This window comes from Lycorma delicatula, chromosome 6, assembly GCF_047948215.1.
Source record: "Lycorma delicatula isolate Av1 chromosome 6, ASM4794821v1, whole genome shotgun sequence".
Taxonomy (NCBI): Eukaryota; Metazoa; Arthropoda; class Insecta; order Hemiptera; family Fulgoridae; genus Lycorma; species Lycorma delicatula.
In genome coordinates, this window is record NC_134460.1 from 79,218,548 (window position 1) to 79,236,272 (window position 17,725).

At 27.8% G+C, this 17,725-nt stretch overlaps 1 protein-coding gene across 4 annotated transcripts in view; it reads left to right on the plus strand.

Annotated features, from left to right (window-relative positions):
- The first annotated feature begins 1,626 nt into the window (after positions 1–1,626).
- Positions 1,627–17,725, plus strand: part of LOC142325957 (WD repeat-containing protein 26) — a 53,687-nt gene continuing 37,588 nt past the window's right edge. For 2 of the 4 annotated variants that reach the window (XM_075367927.1, XM_075367928.1), the window contains exons 1-4: positions 1,628–2,054; positions 8,858–8,957; positions 13,333–13,392; positions 13,726–13,862. In XM_075367927.1, the coding sequence (XP_075224042.1) occupies positions 1,846–2,054; positions 8,858–8,957; positions 13,333–13,392; positions 13,726–13,862 (506 nt within the window). In that variant the 5' untranslated portion in view covers positions 1,628–1,845. Of the gene's footprint in view, positions 2,055–8,857; positions 8,958–13,330; positions 13,393–13,692; positions 13,863–17,725 lie in introns of those variants that run through there. The other 2 variants (XM_075367926.1, XM_075367929.1) reach the window with 2 other exon arrangements.

Consider the following 17,725-nt stretch of genomic DNA (forward strand, 5'->3'; position numbering starts at 1 on the left):
TCCTACACTTTATGAATGAATAGAATACTGTTTCTTTCACACCAAATTACAAATAACTCGCTGAATGGCTTTTTTTTTTCAACTGTTGTCTGAAATGGAATACACACTTACTGTTATCTCATGCTGTGCTGAACTCGACCTTGCAAAACTACTAACTCCTCAGGTCTCTGGCAGTATTTATACCTCCTGGCCAGCAGAACCAGTACCTGACCTGTTTTTTTGATTGCTCAGTACAATAATTTTTATTGTCTGTGCCCTTATGTTCTTCTATAGTTCTTTTTGTGGTCCAGTAATCCTTCTGGTCAAACAGGAGCTTTTGGAGGTGCCATTGTCTGTATTACAAATAATAAATTGTTAAATTCATTATTCTAAATAAAAATATCCCTTTTAATTCCTTCTAGATTCTTTCTTTATTTTCTCTTCCTCTTAATTGGCCGTTACAATGGCCCCATTACAATATTTAGATATAGCACTATTTTACAGTATGTTATCTCTTCCCAAAATGACAACCTCCTTTATCCGCTCTATGTTTAGAAACTAGTGGTAGTGACTCTTATTGAAATGATAACACTTTACATAATTTTAACTTTACCAACATACCCCAAGAAATTAATATGATTAAAACTTAACTAGGAGGTTGCAGTAGTACTTATTTTAATAAAGTTTGTGCATTTAATGACTTACATTACAAATGTTAATTAATTAATAAAAATAAGTTGTTCTTATAAATTTTTGCTAGACAGGAATGATGATAAGTGTTTTACTTACAAGAAGTTAAATTCATATCTGGGGTAAGATCTTTAAGATATGAATCTAATTTGTTTAGATTTTTCAGGTTGCAAAAATCTCCAAACTATTCATTAGTGTTTATTATTAATATTATACTGCATATTATTCAATTAAATTAAAATGTTTAAATACTAGTGAAACTAAAATTTCTAATTCAATTTAATTATTTTAATGCCTAAACACCCCAAAAATAAAGAATGCTGCGGTATAGTTTAATGAAAAAAATTATATACGCTTCATTTTGTATTGGTTAAAAAAATAAATGTAGGTAATTTAATAATTTAAACAATTATATTAATAAAAGTCATTGATTCTTTTCAATCCAGAATCATTATATGATCATATGTTATATAAATGGATATGGCAACAAAAGCTACCTAATTGCTACTATATAATTTTAGGTGTTAAAAAAAAATTGTATACTGTGTCTATAACTAATGTTGCTTGGCTGCATACACAAAACAAACCATTTACGGATTTGAACATTGCTTAAAACAGATAGTCATTTAAATTCTTTTATGATGTTTATAATTTCCCTGAAATTTTGCACACGAAATAATTATCATAATAAATATCGATTTAAAGAAAGGATAATAATTCGCTAAGAAAATAAAATATCATTAACGAGTCAATGACTGCGCTCTACTACAATTATTTCAAATTAATGTTCTTTGATAATTTTGTCTTCAACAGACTTTATTTAGATTACATTTACGCTATCTATTGTATTTATAAGGAACTTCTAGACGATCAGCTGCGAAGACTCGCGCGCATGCTAAGCAAATGGTGAAATAAGCCAATGACTGCAGCGAGCGATCCATAATCCCAGGATCTGGTTTATGACGTCATCTAAACATCGCTCAGCTGTGTGGCAGAAAGAACTGTTTTGGCTATCATCTGTGATCACTCTGGCGTTCTTTTAACATTTTTCCACGGAAAACTGCCAGATTTCATCACGGCGACCCGTTAGCAAGCCTGGCCTCGAGTGGGGAGTCGGACGACGGTGGACTAGCTCCGCCACCGCGAAAAAAAACCCGTACTTCTTTGGAAGCTACAATGCAGCAGCAAGCAGCGAATGGCTGTTCGCAACACAATGGAGCGTCCAAAGATCACAATTGTGCGTCTTCCTCTAATCAACAGAACGGAACAGATATCGCTACTGAGAACAACGCAGTTAACGGGGAGATTATGCCAAAAACAATGGGAAAAACTGATCAGGATATTGTTCGACTTATAGGTCAACATCTCAAAACTATTGGACTTGAGTAAGTACTCCCTATTAACATTTTTTATTAATACTTTATTTCATTTTGTATTTTGTTATAATATTATTTGTTATGAAGTAGGGTAATGATGACAAAATGTCCACGACGTTACTGGTATTGCATATGGTGAAAAGAAACGTAATCGTGCGAATACGTTTATCAATAACTTTTCACAAATCAGCTTTTTTGTTTAATGTAACTTTTTTGTTCTTAAAAATGTTGAAAATTTAGGCATTTCAGTTTTGGCTCTAGTTACTCGAATTGGTGTCACGACATGGCTGCCTACAGTAGGTGTATAAGAACGTTTACTGTTATTATTTTTTAAGTTTACTTATTCGTTTAATTATTGTCTATTTGCATTTGTTTGCCTTATGCTATTTTAATTTCTTATAGATAAACTAATTCACTATGTGCTTGTTTATTTCTTTGAATTGTATTTGTCCTATTTTTTGAATATTTGGTTTATAGATAAAATTTGTTATGGTTATTGTGCTTATATGCATTTTCTTTTGATAGTGTAATGTTTTGTGAGTTTAATTCTTTGAAGGCTAAGCATTTGTATAAAATACTGTTGCATTATGAAATAGTATAAGTATATTGCCGTATTGTGATGATCTACTTGTATTATTTTTATTTTCTTGAGGTCTAATTTATTTAATATTTGTTTAAATATTGCAGGTTTACTGTTGTAATTTGCTTATTACACTAAAACATCCTTTGAAGTAGGTTAATTTGAAAGTACTTATTTATTGCTGTTTGTTATTTATTTTTTAAATAGTTGATTATGTAACCCTTTAAATTCCATTCCTCACTGTGATTGTATTACTTCCTCCTTTTGGTACTTAAAGATTTCACTAATTAGTTTTTATAAAATAAAAATGACTGGTGTTATCATAATTCTTTACAGAATTTTTTTAAGAGAGTAACTTTTTTAAGTAATTTGTTTTCCTAGTTTTGTTTTTTAAAAGACACTTTTAGAAGTCTAATTTATTTTTAAAAAAATGTTAATCTCATTTGAATATTTTAAAGTAATTGTCAGAATTTGATTTTGTTGTTAATTTAAGTGTGTTGTACAAGCTTGAACGTGTCTTGGTAATGGTATTAGTGTAGACAAACAAAAAATTGTTAGTAGGATGAACATCATTGAAATAGGTTGGCTAAATTAATACTTGATTGTTTAAGCTTACTCATGTAATATTTGTTATGTTGATAGTTCATCCCTTTTTATATGTAAAAATCTTCAACTGTTTTAGTATATTAATTAAAAAATTAATGAATTAAATAAATAGAAAACACCAAAAGAAAAAATACAATTAGATAGGAAATTAAAAATACATTGATTTATATTTTTTACTAGATTGGTCTAACCTAAGTTGCTATTAAAAAAAAAAAAAATATTTCGATAGACATTATGTTGGTGATGGATGGGATGGAATATCAATTGTTATATTTAATAAAAAAGAAACAAAAAAAAAATACTTTTTATGATAAATATTCTCATATGTTTTTTGATAGTTATCTATATTTAATAAAATTGTGCTGAGGTATGTTATTTGACTGTTTGTAGATTTGAAGTTCTGTGGGTGTGTGTATGTGTATACCCACAGAAAAATTATTAAAAAAATATGTATAAATATACATTATGTATACATGTAAGTATGTATTTATTTATACATCTTTTTATAATTTTTCTGTGGGTATACACATACATACACCCATAGAACTACATGTTTATTTACATTATTACATGTAGCAGTCAGTACAGTTTGCTTCATACAATAAAAATATGTTGATAATATAAAATTATTGTTCTTTGTTTCTCAGGAGTATATCAATAAAAATTAATTGTGGTTAATTCTTCAAATTTCAGTTTTATCTGTTTTGACATTTCTCTGGTGAAATAACAGATTTTGACGCTCAACACTAGGTTAATTTTGAATGCTGCAGTGGATTAACTTTTCAATTTAAATACAAAACTGTTGGTTTATAAATGCAGAGTTTATATATATATGACAACAAAGGAAAGAATCTCCTTTGTTCCTTGTCATGCACATAAACAATATTGACCCTTCTCTTACCATTTCTTCTTAATATTTATGTAGGCATTAAAGTTATATTAGTATCCCGTTTAAAATAAATTAAGTACTTATGCTCTCAAGTATAATTGTCATTAATCTGACTAATGTCCACTAATTGTTCACTTTATAAAACATTTACAGCAAAACGTTTTTCAAGATTAATATCAGGGAAATTTTGTTATTATGCTCCTCTCATATTAAAATGGCTGTTACCACCAATGTAACTGGTATAGCCTAGATAAGTTTTTTGTAAAGTAGAAAGAATTACTTCAAACCCTGATTATGTTTGTATTTAGATAGTAACTAGTGTTAAAAAACATTCAGCACATGCCACACAGAACTACTGAATTTAAATTTGGATAATAGCATGATAGTATAATCTCAAAGCAAAATTATACACTAATTAATTAATTATCTGACAGGCATTGAAATAGATAACTACCTTTGATAACAGGTTTATACAGTTTTTTCCAGTCTTAATAACATCCTTCAAGGGAGAGCTTTAAAGTTTTTAGCCTTTGAAACCACTGTAAGATATTATATCAGAGGATAATTTGTATGAATGTAAATGAAGTGTAATCTTGTACAGTCTCAGGTCGACCGTTCCCCAACCCAACCATAAAAGAACACTGGTATCCACGATCTAGTATTTAAATCAATGTAAAAGTAACTGCCTATAAAAGGAATACTACTATAACATTATATATTCTTTTATCCTCTTCATTCACGTAATCACTGTATTCCACGTGATTAAAAATTTTAATAAAAATCATAACTTCATTTGAATATATGATAAAACGCAGTATGGCCTATATTTCTATGAGTTATAGTTGCAGAGGCGTCATTTTAATAAATAGCATGAAAAATTGAAAATAAAAAAAATGTAATAGTTTGTAATTTGAGTCGGCTGATCCATTTAAAATATGAGGAACAATGCTTCAAGTTATGAAATTATCTGATTATGAGATAAAAATTAAAATAAGACCTTGGGAATTAAAACTTTATAACAGGGATTTTTTTTGTTTTTTACCTACCTAAGAATAAATTGTCCAAAACATTTTTAAAACTAATCATGTGAATAAATTTGATCAGGCTAAATTGTTATGCATATTTTATGAAAATAAATTGCCCACCTTTTCAGAAATATTTTTCTTCTAACTTGACCTTGTATAATATTTTATTGGATAATATCAGCATACATTGCTTGAATAGAGGTATAAATTGTTTTTTCTAATAAAAAAATACATATCTGATTAATTAGTTTCATTACATATAATGAAGTGGACAATCAATTTTAATTAATTTGTATTAAAATTAAAGCTTTATTTGATAATTTTTCAAATCTTTCATGCTAGCATGTTTTTAATGTCATCGGATAATTTACCCTTGCCTGTAGGTCTTTGCTATTGAGATATATTAATCTAAACTTAGAATTGATAAATAGAAAAAATTTAAGTTGGAGAACTCATAAAAACATACATAACCTTAAAAATTGTCTCCAAAAATTTTTGAATTGTCTGGCTGGCTGCTAATCACTCAGAACCATTGTAAAGCTGCCCTATGCTTTGAAGAGTGCATGAATTCATGATTTATGGTGTGGATTGATGACATGAATTCGTCCAGATCTCAAAACAATCATTAATGATAGTAGTGCCTAGCAAAATTAACTGTTTCGTTATTATTAATAACTTTTCACTTCCACAAGTTGAAACTGAAACAAATGCTTTTTTTTACTGCATACTTAACATTTGTGAAGATCCGGTTACCATCGATCAACCTATCCTTTTATATTTTCTATAACCTATTTTTGTTTTGTCTGTTTTCTACAGTTACTCCTACAATACCACTGACAATTACCTGTAGTACACTGTATTCTCAAATTTCACGATGTATGAACTCCAGTTTACACGTATGAGAAGTTGTGTCAATCTCATTACACAAGAAATGTTGGCATAGTGGATTTACTGTAATCCAAAATGCAACAAATCTACAAACCTGTGTTTTAGTTAAATTATGATGGAAGGACTAAGTATTTTTATTTTGTGATTGTTTTGTTACAATTTCTTTTTCCAGTGAGAATCAACTTAATTCTTTTGTAACATTGAAACACTTCCCTTTCTTCATTAAATGTCATTTGATTTCCACAATTCCCACTTCTTAGATTTTGATAAATCACTATGGTCATACTTATCTAAGCAAGGTTTATGTTCAGATAAAACAATAAACTGTGATAATCTACTGCTGAAAAAGCCTGTTCATGTGAACTTGATTATTACTGCAACTGAATTACACAATCCTCGAGCATTAACCTTCAGACATGCAATGAGCGGGGTTCTATCTGATAGTGACAATCTATTTAATTGATCTTCCCATTTCTTGAATCCTATGTCCTTAATGTTTGCAAAGTATTTCATGGAATATATCACAGAATTTAGCAGTAGGGGCAAATAATAAACAATTAACTATCATTGCCCCTGAATATTACACATATTCACATATTGGATTGTGAAGACTACATTTCCATGCAGTTTCTGTTGAATGTAGACAGAAATGAAATTATCAGTTTCAGTATGTTTATTAAAAATATGATAGTGCATTTCCAATTATTAAATAAATCTCTTTGGTGTCTTAAAACTTGATTATACTTAAGCTCATTGAATTGTTTGCGACAGTCAACTTTGAATTGGTGACCTCTAAGAATATAATTTGCCCCTTTTCATAGATTACTTGGTGCCCAAGTAAGGGTAGATCTGTGTATAGACTGTACCATAGGTGATTTTGTGTTACAGCTGTTTATAAAATCTCCAAGATTTAGCCATTGCTAGTATTTCTGCAGATGTTAGTTTTATACATCAGAACATATATATATATAAATTAGTAAAATCAATTCTTCCTTTATTGTTGCCAATATCTTCCCCTGTACTAATTATATTAAAGACTAAAAGTAAAACTCAGCAATCCATCACAGTGCAGAATCTAATAATATTTCTTATCTTACTATTACTTGTTCATTTTTATATCAGTAGTGCTTTCAAGGATTTTCCCTCATCATCAGGTAATCAAAGATTAAAAACTTTAAAATTACACATTAAAAATTAAAATTATCGCATAGATAGTGTAAAATGTGCAGTCAAAAATTAAAATCAAATTAAACATTCTTAATTTTTTAAAGTTCCTATGAATGCCTGTGGCCAGCTCACTAAAGGCTGGCTACCTGTAAATAGGGAGAGAGTATTATACACAAAAATACTTTACCTTAAAAGTATGGGGAAATTCCATGTGATCCAAATTCTGATATATGCGTATTGTAATCTGTTTTCATAAAATTTTTAAATTAGAAACTTTTTTAATTCTGTTATGTTAAAACATGCCTGTTTAGACGACACACTGATCGAGTAGATTGATTTTTTTCTTTAACTTAATGAAGGTCTCACAAGCCAGTAAGTAATTGATATGAAAGATAACATCCCATTGTGATATTTTGAACACATTTGACTGGTTTCACTCACCTCCTTCATTATATGATTTAAAATTAATTCTACTCATTCTGTCAATTATAAATTAATCTACTTAAAAGAACCCAAGAAACAAATTTTGTAAAATTCTTCAGTTAAGTGCATTAGGAGAATTTTACTTAATATTGTTATGTATGTGTCACTGTTATAGTTGTTTGATTAAAATTTTTTTTATTTATTATCAAGCCTTCATGAGGATGAGAAAAATGCACTTTCATTATAAATACCTACATTTAAAAAATTTGTGGAGATGATTACTGTAACAGAAAAAGGTCTAAACAGAAATGTTAGGTTGCAGGAGATATATCTAATAAGATACGGTTAATGTGTTACAAAATTGTTACCGATTCTGAGCATCAAAGAACTGCAGGAACTTGACTGAACCAGTATGCAAGACATCATATTTGTTATTTGCTTTGGACTGATTTTTGCTGATTTACTGATTTACGTTGTAAATGCTATCTTATCATATTTTAACCAACTTATCTTATTTTAACTGCATATAAAAAGTGCAAGAATAAATAGACTTCCTTGGTTAACTGAATGAGGTATGGGGTTCGTGCTCCCACAGAACCATTTTGGAGAACCTTAAAGCTGGTCAGAAAAGTGAAGATATTAAAAAAAGAAGATTAAAAAAATATTCTGAGCAAAGGCAAAAGCTGAGATTTAATCACTGATGGAAATGTCTGCTTAACATTTGTATCTAGTTTCTTAAAAGAGACCTAACTGATGACTGCAATATGTAATCTATGTAAGAATACTTCAACTTTGGTAAAGCCCATCTGAATTAGGTACAGAGGGGGTGGTATGGTGATTAGAATCACTATCAGGTGTCCTCCCCCCTAGGAGTCTATTAGTTTAGTAAAATTATTTTCACTAGATGTATGCTTTTAAAAACATTATATTAGCAATAAATAAATAAATAAATTAAGCCAGTAAAATAACATGATTTCTGCAGCAAAATTAATGTTTATCGGATGTGAATTATTATAACCAGCCAGTGTGTTGTTCTGAGGGTTATTTAAACTTCTGATATTTAAATTATTAACTTTTAAGTTATTTTTAATATTAATTTCTTTAATATAAATGTTGCTATCAGTGATTGTTATGTCAAACAAATAGTTGATTGTGTCATTAAATTTAACTTTTATTTTTAATGTTTTACTGTTAGGCATTAATACTTCTAATGTTTACAATTTTCTTTGTGCAGCCGAACTGCAGATCTGTTGATGCAGGAATCTGGGTGTCGTCTAGATCATCCTGCAGCTGCCAAGTTTCGCCAGCATGTCATGGATGGGGATTGGAACAAGGTATTTTTTTTTAATGTTGAAATTTTCTGATCTGCCCATCTAACATAATTTCTTCATAATCAATAAAATTAAAAAAAAAATATATTTCGTAACTTTTAAAAACAATGAATGAGTTATTTTTAAGAAAGAATTTAATTTTCAGAATCATTTATTTTATGCTATTTTGTACTCCTTTTTTCCAGTAATGATCTTTTGATCTTTTTTCTTCCCTCTTTTTCCTACCCATTATCTTTTTAAGTTTTCTTGGCCCTTATAGAGTGTAATCTTGGAAGAAAGTACTGCTATAATGTTGAAGTGAAAGCTAGTTGGGTGGTTGAAATATGGAATGAAAAAGTTTTTAAGATGAATAGAAAAGATGTGACATTTGGGATAGAATGTTAAAAAGTGATCAACATCAGCAAGCGATGTCTTAATGAATTAAGACATTTAGGTTTAGTTGATTTGGTCATAGAGTAATGTGAATTTAAAACTGTTTAGAAAAACAAAAGGCTGGAATTTATAAAACAAACTGAGAACGTAGGCTGTATTAAATACATTGGGATTAAAATATAAGCGAGGAACAGAAAGGAAAATTAATCATTAAACCAAATCACTGATCCCTTAGAGCAAGGTACCTGGTAACAAAAAAGCTATAGATCATCGATTGCAGGGGAGGGAGAAAAAATTTATAAAATTTATTTGTGGATCATCAAAATAGTTTACTGAATTTTTTGCCATATATTTTTATTTATGTTTTATTTATTATAGTTGATAATGTAAGTTATTAGTGATGTACATGATTATAATCTTTTTCACTTCCACATTAACTTTATTTACATTTGGCATATTACCAAATGTATAAGTTAAAAATATTGAAACAATTTTGCTTTTTATCAGTTTTTCTGATTTGCAAATCACCAAAACAGAATTATATATAATTTATTAGGTTAAACGTCATTTCTGAGTTTATTTGTATTGTAATTGATTGATTTTGATTATTGGGAGCTTAATGTAACAGTGTTAGTTCATTAATATTTTAGTGAATTCTAAAATATTAATGAAGGTTTTTTATTACCAGTAAATGTTCTACTATGTAGTCATACATCATGTAAGAATAAATTTTTCTTGATGGAAGAAATTGACCTTTACAACCTATTAAAGCTTATTTCTTCTCCATATTATTCTTGTGAGTTGCACTTTATTTGAAAAAAAAACCTGTATGGTTTAAAGGAAAACCAAAATTAAAAAAATACCAAGTTTTTTTGTTCAAATTCAATATTCTGTAAAATGTTAAGAAATCGTAAATTAGTATGCAAATATATTTATAAATAAAGTTTTGTTTATCAGTTAAATTTAAAAAAATTCTTATGGGTAGTTTCAAATTCGACTGGTTATGATGCTATTTTGGCTCTCACTGGAGTTAAACATTTTTTTGCACTTAATATTTAAAATTTAAAAACATTGTACACATTGTTTCATAATTTCAATTAGTATTGGGGATGGACAAAGGGTTGTGAAGGAAAGAAGAATTTTGATTAAAACTGCTGACAATTTTAGATGTTTATTAATTAGGAATACAGTTGCTTCACAGATATACATCTGTACTCAATTTTACTCTTAGGTAAATTTTTTTTTAAATTATTTATCATTTGTAACTTTTATAGCTTTAAATTCTTTTCTTTGCTTATTGCTTAATTTATTTCACAAACTATATTGATTTTTTTTTTTTATTTGTATTTTATAATGGAAAAAATTAAGCTTACGTGATGAATACATTTGTATTCATTTTAGAGCTTAATGATAAAAGTTTAAAGGATCTTGTTTCTGATTTCTTTGTCATTTAGTTTGCTATTTGTTTTGAAGCTAATCGACTGTACTTAAAAAAATTACAATGAACTATGCATTTAAAGAAATAAAATGTATGTTTAACAACTATTATTATACTAGTCAAATCTATTAGTAAATTTTGCAAAATATGTGTACTTTACAAGTATTAATGACTGATTTATGATAAGTTCTAGTCGTAGAATAATATTAAAATTACTGATTTTGTCAAAACTCCCTTTACTATTATTTTCATTTCTTTCACGTATTCTCATGAATACTTTGTAGAAATTGCTTCATCAGATGAATATGTTAAAAATTAAAAAAGTAACTTTAAGTACAGAAAGGGAAAATCTGTCTCCTTTAAGTTATTTAATAAAAGCATGCTTCATGAGTATATGTAAAAGAAATAGCAATATTGGTCATATGAAAAAATAGTTAATGTGTTTTTATTGAAGTAAAAGTTTTATTACTTATGAATGTATTGTTTCTGACTGAGGTTTTTGGTTCATACTTGGTTGTTTTTATTGGTTGGGTAATTTTTTAAATGTTTTATGTATAATACATTCATTAGTTTCTTTGATTGATACATTTTCATTGTTAATTGTCGCTGTTATGTGAACACTTTATTTTACAGATAAACTGGAATTTTATACAATAAAGTAATTGTGAATTTTGAAGTAAAATTTATTGTTAGCATATTAATTGTATTTTGTGTAAAAAACGTATTGTGGCATACACTTTAATTGTTTAGTAATTAAGAAAAAATTATTTTCCTGCATCTTATTTTTTCTGCATCGCACAGCACTATTATATTAAAATAAGATTTTAAGCAGGATATAGAATAAATTCAAAGATTCATTGAAGTACTAACAAAGAAATCATAATTATTTATGATTAAAAAAAACTCTGTTACAGATTGAAAGGATATTTGTTATTTTAAATATGTTTTGTTATGGAGATGATGTCTCTCAATTGTAAATTTAACAGCATAACTATATAGCTGGATTTGGGTTGATCTCTTATGCGGTTTTCAGATTCTAATTTTTTTTTTAAATTCTGAAATTAGTATGGCATTTTATCAAAGTTAGGTAATACAACCCTACTTAACAACTTTTAGATGATTTACGTATATTTTAAAGTAGTAAGATTCTTAAGAATTTTCATTGAAATTATTTCAAGTTACAAGCGTGCACACATATGTGTGTTTTAATTGTGTTCAGAGGTTTGTATATTTATGTATATATGCAATTTATGTGAGCCAAGAAAACGACACAACTGATTATATTATTTTCTTTGAAACATATATTTTTACAGACAAACGTTCCATTTAATATCATTGTTAAAGACAGCTTCAAGGTTATCTTTATTCATGTGTGTCTAGTGTGGACTGATCTTTACGTTAATCTGAAAAATTTGTTTGGTTAGTCTTTGGGATGTTGGCATGTACTGACTAATATATATAATTGCTAATTTTAAGAAAAATATTTTTGAATAAAAATTATTCCTATTATCTTGTCTGCCTTTTGTAAACAAGCATTGTTTCCTGACTCATTGATGGTAGAAGTAAAAGTTTTGTGGGGGTACCATCAAGAACATTGGTGTGCAAGCATTGTTGCAGATTGATTTTTTCACCAACTGCACTGCAGCTATAAAACCTCTGGTTACAATCAAACAATGACGCTATTGTTATGTGGTATAGACTTTAAAATGTATGTGATCCAATTTTTTTTCAGTAACTTAATTAACTGGAAGAAGTGGCGACTTAATATTAAAATTCTTTCAGAAATGAATTTCTTATTATAAAGAAGCATGGACTGCAACAAGGTTTATGATATTGATAAAATATTTTACAAGTTTCTTGGTTGCTGAAGGAGAGGAAGGCTGCTTTATTACTGAAAGAGAAATGAGTGTCTGTGGTGGTATCTCTTTAATAGACAGATAAACTAAAAGCAGTTCTTTTGGATAGGTTGCAGTTAAGTAGTTTTTCATGAATTAAAAATAGATTCATCACCAAATTAAAAATTTTCATGAAGATTTAACAGAAGTAACTATCAACTATCTTCTCTATAGTGTTTAGCAAACATGGGAATATTATTAATAATAATAATAACAGCTTGATACAAATAAATAACAGGAATTCTAAACTTACATGCACAAAAATATTAGATTCTTCAAACTAGATAATATATTTTTAAGAAATTGATCTGTATAAGTAAGTGGTGGTTCAGTGGATGTTAGACAAAAAAAAAAAAATTATTTACTTGTTTGGGTAAATTTTATGAATTTGTCCTCTGGTAGAATGAAGTAACCTTTATATTGTATACCATAAAGAGTCACAAGTTCATCCTTTATTATTAATTAAATTATATTAAAATACGCATTAATGGTTGAAATAATAATTGTAATTGTTATTACACCAAATATTTTGAAATTTTAATGCCTTTTAAGTTCCCTAATAGAATTTGTATAAATCAAGATTATTATGTAACATTTATCCTCATTGGTAAAATCAGATTGTTTTATCATTGTACATTATTATTTTTTTTATTGTAAATTGTATTTTTTTCAGGCTGATAATGATTTAAATGAGTTGAAGTCTCTTCTTGAAGGTTCATCGCAAAGCTTATCAGTAAGTTATTCATTATCCATTATTGCATGAATGAATTACACTTTTTTCTTTTTTTTTAATTTATTGTACAAAGCTATTATCTATTATCTTTGATTTCCTGATGAATGTAAACTACTAATATATTTAAATATCTAAGTTTTTAAAAACTGCACATTTCAAACACCATTGTACAGTTTTACTTTTGAAGGTATAAAAAGTTATTTAAAATAATTTAAAAAAAAAAAGAATAAATAAATCAAATAATTTTGAATTTCAATGCTATTTTTAGCTCGTTGCATGGTGTTCTGGATTGTTTTGCAGAACTGAATTAATGTTTGGTGATAACGTGTTTAGGAGATGAAGTTCCTTCTTCTGGAACAAAAATATCTTGAGTACCTTGAAGATGGACGTGTGTTGGATGCTCTGCATGTACTGCGAAATGAGCTAACTCCACTGCAGCATAACACTGCTAAGGTTCATCAGTTGAGCAGGTTAGTATTTTTAAGTAGTTGTTACTAAATATATGTTTTTTTTTATTATGATTAATTTATTCTCCAAATGGTATTTTGCTATTATTGATCATTATTTATTGAATGTCTGTGAAAATTCCACTGTAGTTTGCTAATTAAAAGTAGATACTCTTATTCAGTAGGTTCTTCATTCTACAGTTTATATCCATGGGAGAACTGGGCTCTAGAATTGCATTAAATTAAATTATGATTTTATTTTAACTACAATGAATTTACCCAGTGTAAATATACATCTAACAAAATTCTTCTTTGTTACTACATGAAAGTGTACTTGCCCTGAAAACCCCATTAAATCATCTAATTATGTTTGCTAGAAATCCTAGTATATTTCTATTACTACCTTTTTTTTGAATATCTGTCTGAATTTATAGTGTGGTCTAATTTTGATGAAAATAATTGCCTTGCTGTCTTGCAATTAAACATTTTCTTCTAACATTAATTTGTTTTGATGATAATACTTCTCAAAATCATCTTTCTGTCTTGTATACATATATATCTATCTCCTCTTATTTTCAAGTTTCAACTTTATGAATTAGTGGATTTTTAAATTCTAATGTTATACTTCCCTTTGATCCTACCCTTGTAGAATTCTTAAAAATTGTATTTATCTCTTTAACTACATTTGTTCATTGTTATTAAACATTTAAATTACATGTCCTACCATGAAGTCTTCTGCAGCAAAAATGCTATACTGGAAAAATTTAGTAGTAATTGCTACCCTGTTATTTATCCTTATTTTATCATCTCTTTTCTCTGTTTTAACTTCATTCGTTGTACATATTTTTAGTTAACACTTTTGTACACTAACCTATAGCTCCTGATAACCTTTTTTCCTGTACTGTACCCATTTTCAGTTTTCTGTTTGACCATCTATGTGAATACAAAGATCCCTACTATTATTCAGTCCATAATTATTTTAATCATTTCATCCTTGTAGTGATCATTTCTCTAAATAGCTTTGAAAGCTTATGCTTACTAGTCTAAGTTTTTATGCAAAGTCCTTAAATACTGAATAAACAATTTTTGGCCTGTGTAAAAATACATCTAAGCTATTATTTGAACAAACGGTTGTTAAATCTTCAGTTTATAATTGTCTCAATTTATTTTATTATGTGGGCCATTCAGAAAGTTCTTGCTTGATAAAAAAATAGAGGTTTTTCAGAAATTTTTTTTAACCTTGCAATTCGATACATTTTGACCACCGAATTTCTGACTTTTGTATGTAACTTTTTGTGTGTCTGTTGGGTTAAACCTTTTAACATAAATACTACTAAACAGCTTGAACTTCAATTATATTTAATAATTTTTTTTTTTTTAAATGTCAAATCTTGTTTACTTTACTCAATCGTCACAGATGAGCTACAAAACCCACATGTCTGAAACTGCAGCAACTGATTGATCTAAAGGAACATACCTGACAAATATAATCGTTATTTGGTTTTTTGTGCCATCTCTGAATCGGGTCGAAAATGTTGCAAATGACCCTGGTATTCTTTCCCAGAAGAGAAGGTATTAATAAAAATTAAAAATCATGTTGGGGATGACACCAACTTCAACCTCTAATCTAGAAAAAGTAAACAAAATATAATTCATTTTTATGGAACATTATTGTATTCATTTGTTTTTGTATAACAAACAAAGATTTTATGGAACCTAAAATCATTAGGTTCCATTCTCTTCCATAATATTGTAATTTTTCTAATAAAAGATCTTATGGAACAAAATCAAAGACTTCATATTCGAGTATTAGTAAAGATTGTTTCTCTTAAGCTTTTAATTAGTCTCCATAATTTTTAAACCAATGTAAGAGTAAAGTAACCCCTTTGAAAGCCAGTCTGCAAGTTTTAAACAAGGTACTATTTCCAAAAGAGAAGACAAGTTTTATAAATGATATTAGTTCTATATTTTTTCAAAATTATGGTGAGACTAAATATGTACAGTAATTAGTCTGGAAAATCACCAACTTTATGATGAATTATTTTGATACTTTAATCCAAATGGGTAAATCAAACTCTTCAAAACTATTTATTAATAAGAATCAGCGTAGTTTCCCATAATACAGTAGATGCAACTTTAATATATAGCCAATAAAACCGTACAAATCTTGTGAGGACATTATTACATCAGTGATCTCTTTAATATCAGAAGAAAGATTTATTTGAATACTTTTATAAACTGCATAGAATTGCCATCACAAGTTTACTATAATTTAAATTATTTGCAAGTATTGATATGAAATAAATAATCTGGAGAGCTACTATCAATAACAGAATAAATTTCTCACCATCCGTTACAGTTTTTTCTTCAAAATTGATCTCTTTATGTCGCCTTAGATTTAAAAACAGTTATAAAAACTGATTAACCTCATTTTTCAGTCATAATAAATCAAAATTATATCTCCTTTGTGCATCCCAATATTTTGGATTCTACCTGTATGAGAAATTTTTATTTAATTGTAACGCTAATTTTAGTTAATTGTAACTAACAAAAGTAACTACCAATCTGTTTTGCTGAGCAATGAAATAAACATGTACATTTGAAATTTTTCAAGTTTAACTATTTTCAATGTTAGTATCACATTTAACATTTTGTGCTAGGAATTTGGAATCTCCTTAAAAATTATCAGACAGTCTAGAAAATAATACTCATCAGTATATGATGCAAATTTGCATCATTATCAATATGGATATTGTCTAAATAGTTATTACTATGAGTTGTATTACTACAGCTCAGAATAATATAATACTGTACCTGATTTCAAACATTTTCAAAAATTCTTTTAGCTCCTAACCTTACTTTACAATTATCATTAAAATCTATGTTAAAATTTCCACATACTATAAACTCAATGTTTTGAGAATGATAATTAAACAAAAGGGCTTCTAAATCACCTATTAAGACTTAAAATTGCCCAAACAAGTGTGTTATACCAAACCAACAAAAATTGTTTATATTTCACAACCAAATATTCAATAAATTTTAATAGGAACACCAAAATACTCAAGATACAAAATTAATATTATGGTGACAAACAAAAATTTTCATCATGGGAGTGGCATTCCAGTTTAAAACATTCTTTTCTAGCCATCTTTATGTTAGATTATAATTTGCTACACATCTTGGCTTCATTATCTGGAGATGTACACCACTTAACATAATCATAGAATGCACATGCCATGAAATTTCTAATTTGTTATGTATGTATATAACCAATAGAGCATGATGTTGCAGGAAAATATACAAAGAAAAAATTGTGGGTTGTATCTTTCATTAAAATCCAATTTGTGTTATGAATCTTTCACTTGATTCTCAATTTTTATTTAAAATTTTTTAAATTTCAGTTTTTTTATAATTTGTAATTGCTTTTCTTTTTATTGATTTTATAGTGTAATTTTTGGATCTTATTGTTTCTTATCATGTGTATTTTGTATAATACAATGGTTTAAAAATCAGACGTACACATTTGAACAATTTTTTTAAAAGATTTCTTTAAGAAAAGTTAATCAACACCTGAATAACTTAACTTCTGAACTAATGCACTGGTTTGGCTGATGATTGGGATCAATTGATTTGGGTTGAAGTAGACGCATACAGTTCATAAAGGGCATTTCATTTTTAAGTAGAAACAGGAAAATATCAGCCAGTCTCGATTCAAAATACTTTTAAAAAAGTATGCGACATGTTATCGATTTTACTTTCTGATATGAAAAGTTAATTTTCAGTTAAACAGGAAATTAAATCTAAAAAAATTCCCAATTCATTTTCTCAATGGTTGAGGAATTAAAAGTTGATTTTTCTGATTTGGCAGAATTTTCAAAAAATAT